This window comes from Rhododendron vialii, chromosome 4a, assembly GCF_030253575.1.
Source record: "Rhododendron vialii isolate Sample 1 chromosome 4a, ASM3025357v1".
NCBI lineage: Eukaryota > Viridiplantae > Streptophyta > Magnoliopsida > Ericales > Ericaceae > Rhododendron > Rhododendron vialii.
In genome coordinates, this window is record NC_080560.1 from 18,347,835 (window position 1) to 18,351,397 (window position 3,563).

Sequence of the window (3,563 nt, forward strand, 5' to 3'; positions counted from 1 at the left end):
TTTGTGTACAAAATGTGTAGTTGAACATTTCCAAAGTCAGCATCTTTGATATCTCGAGCTGATCATATACTCTGCATGAAACTCACATGTTATGCATAGAAGACTAACTCTATTCATGCTCACCGTTAAACACAGGGGTATTTTCGAAACTTCATCTTTAGACAACTATCACTCCACACAACTCCATCTTCAACCTCAAACCCCCAAACCCAGTTCCCCACATTTTCTCCCCAAACTTCATTTCTCTCCCTACAAACTCACTTTAAATGGCACAATAATGAACCCCAAAAAATAATAAGAGTAGCACAATAACTGACCCTCTTTCTCTCTCCGAATTTCAATGGCACAAATCAGAGCTTTGATTGATTTTATCCCCCTCCTGTTCCATGTCGATGAAAATCAAAAGTGGCAGAGTTCCTCTAGGCTTCACCCAGTGCGTCTTTCTGGACTCAGCGCTGACTCAGTCGTCAAGCAAGATTGATCTGGGAAAAACCTAAATGGGTCCGAAGGTCTAGAAGACTGGGCGTTGAAAATCCCAGTGGGAGCGCGGATCGGAGTGGAGATTTGACGAAATTGCCCCAGTAGGAGGAGGAGGAGGAGGAAAGGGTGGGTTTTGGGCCGTTGATATGATCGGAGGTGGAAAAGGAGGAGGCAAAGGTGATGTCGCCGAAGCCCTCGTCCTCCTCCTCTGATTTGGAATCCCCAACATTTTAACAAAATATAAATTGGCACTGAAGTTAGAACCCTTTCATTTCTTTTCGTCAATGTCTGGCCAATAAATAACAATTAGATTAGAAAAATTAGTGTATATCATTTTCTTTGTGCTAAATCTCTATCTAAAGGTTTTTCCAAACCAAAGAATAAACAATGAAATCTGTGGCATCAAAACCAAATGTATCCACTTCAAAACTGCTCCTCTGGATCCGGGTATTGTCTTCAATCTGTGTGTAAGCTCCACTGTCCCCGACGTGTGAGTAGTGGAGAGAGAGAGAGAGAGAGAGAGGGAGAGGGAGAAGAAACTACAATGGGCTGGGAGCCTGGGTGGGTTGGGGTTGGATAGGGCTAGGGTTTTGTGGTTGAAGATGGAGTTGTGTGGGGCAATACTTGTCTAAAGATGACGTTCCGAAAAGAGAGCTGTTAATTGCCCCCCCCCGTGTCAGGGGAGTCTGACACCGATTCAGGGAATTTTTCCGTTTTACCCATGCTTTCTTTCTTTCTCTCTCTCTTCCCGTATTCTTTCACTCTTATTTTATTTTTTTATGCTAATAATTTTTTTTACCTGTTTTTTTAAATAAATTATATATTTTTGAAATCTACTCAATGAAACCTATCAAACGAGCCTAATATCGATAGTGAAATAATGTAAAACAGAAAAATTATATTTTTGTGGTACTTTAAAATGTATCAAAAGTTTGAAAAATTAAGTGTTCCAAATTTCAATCCGTTTGAACCAGTGAAAAAGTTTTAGTTTTCTTATTATTTTATCCTAAATGGTCATAATTAAATTTTGAATATGGTGCTCTCGTTGATTAAATATCTCTTAGGGTTAAAAAACGAGAGCCCTAAAGTCAAAATATAATTATGACCATTTAGGATAAAATGATCAGAATAATAATATATTTTCATCTATTCAAACGGATTGAAATTTGGAAAACTTAATTTTTTAATCATATTTTTTAATATATAAACTGTCTGAAAATGTTGAAATCAAATTTTTTTGTAAATAAATTTTATATATTTGAAATCTACTCAACGAAATCTATCAAACAAGTCTAATATTGAACATGAAATATTAAATAATTTTTTTGGGCCCAATATATTATCTTCTTTTTTTTGTCATTCATTTTTTGAAACTTCTAGATTTGAGTTTTTAAATAAATTATGTATGTTGTATTCACTTAAATTTACTTTATATTTCTCTGAACAATCAATAATGTAAACTGAAATCGAAATTCATTTAATCATAATTAAGTATATAGAATCAATACATGAACATAAATAAATGCACAAATTTAATCAATATTTCCGCCAAATTGTGGTTGTCGTCCCGGCGGATCTATCTACATCACTTCGTACCACAATTGGAGACGTGTTTCATAAGGATGAGCCCATCCTTGTGCTTCATTTGATGCATTTGGCCTCCACCATATGATGATGGGTGGTACAGGGTAATGACGGTATAGGGAAACTTGCACGAAGTGATTGCCATTAACACGGCCAATAGCTATATGTGTGCGCGCTTCTAATGGAACCGGATGGGAGCTCAACGGCAAGTGAGTGAAACAACTCGAAGCAATCATATCGAATGTATGTAGTACAACGTTGTACGTTGATGCGATGACAAGTCCCAATGATATAGAATCCATCCAATGATCCTCTGGTGCCGATGGCTGGAAGCAACGAAGTCTTTGTAGCATCTGTGATACATAATTACGTTCTGGATAAACCTGATCGTACATGACCCTATTTTGTTCAATCTGTTGGATAAGGTCCTGTCGTACTTGAGCCCATTCATCTTCAGAACCATAGAGTTGCGCGGCTATCGCCCTAAAGCCACAATGACCATCAGCTCGAACGTCAACACAGTGGGAAATATAACGCTGATACTGCTGAGGAAATTTCTGAACGAGGTGATCCCTCCTATTGCTCCCTTGTGATGTTGGAATACGTGAGTCTCGAGATTCTGAAGGGGATACTGTGAAGGAAGGTATACGACCTCTATTCTGCTCATCCCTGCCTGTAGGTCGACCCCTGTGTTCTGTGTTGTATGCTGGAGGTCGAACTGTGCAACGAGATGGATCCGCCATATCAAGAAACCTGTCTATCATAGACTCTCGACTGTCGGAATCCATTTCATTTAATCTTTCAATAAGATGAGCTGCCCTGTCGGATCGTGCTCCTTCATCAGTATGCCTCTGAGCGTGCATGGACAATGTACTCCAGTGAGGGTGGATAGAGCTTAGCGGAATTGGTCTATCCACAGAACGATAAAGTGCAATATCGTGAAAGCATGGCAATCCGTGTGTCCTTTTGATCTTACAAAAGCAAAGGCCGGCTTCGTTTTCAGTGCGTTGTGCCTGCTTATGGATCAAATTCATTGCCTGTAATGAAATGCGGCCTCTGATTTCACTATAAATGCCTTCATGTAGATGTATGTGTCGTGAAATGTTGAGAGATTTTTGGAATGATCCCTGAATATCCCCGAATTGACTGGTCAACATCTTTTCTATTTTCTGAAAAGATGTTTAAAGCGAGGACATGGTATCTCCCAAATATCGTTTGAGCCTCGCATGCGCAGACTCTGCCCTACAATTTAATAATATACTATGTTAAATAAGAAAGTTATATAAAGTATTACTTAGTGCAAGACAGTAAAATGTACAATGACTATAGGAAAGTTACCTTTGGCTTGAATTGCTCCCAAGGTGCATAAATTGGTTTATATATGCTGCAATAAATCGCTCTTTGTAAGGACCTAACCATGTGTCCCAAAGGTATTGCATGGCATTAGAGTATTGCTCAAACTTTTCGCACATGGCATTCCACCTCTGTTGCAAAGACAT

The 3,563-nt window shown here is 38.8% G+C and overlaps 1 protein-coding gene across 1 annotated transcript; it reads right to left on the reverse strand.

The window, feature by feature from the left end:
- Positions 1–2,060: 2,060 nt before the first annotated feature.
- On the reverse strand, positions 2,061–3,221 carry LOC131323762 (uncharacterized). Its single transcript, XM_058355607.1, has one exon. The coding sequence runs from the start codon at positions 3,219–3,221 to the stop codon at positions 2,061–2,063; it is 1,161 nt and encodes a 386-aa protein (XP_058211590.1).
- Positions 3,222–3,563: the final 342 nt, after the last annotated feature.

Bases quoted from the DNA above. Each gene is read 5' to 3' on its own strand.
- LOC131323762 (XM_058355607.1), bottom strand. From the start codon at position 3,221: ATGTTGACCAGTCAATTCGGGGATATTCAGGGATCATTCCAAAAATCT.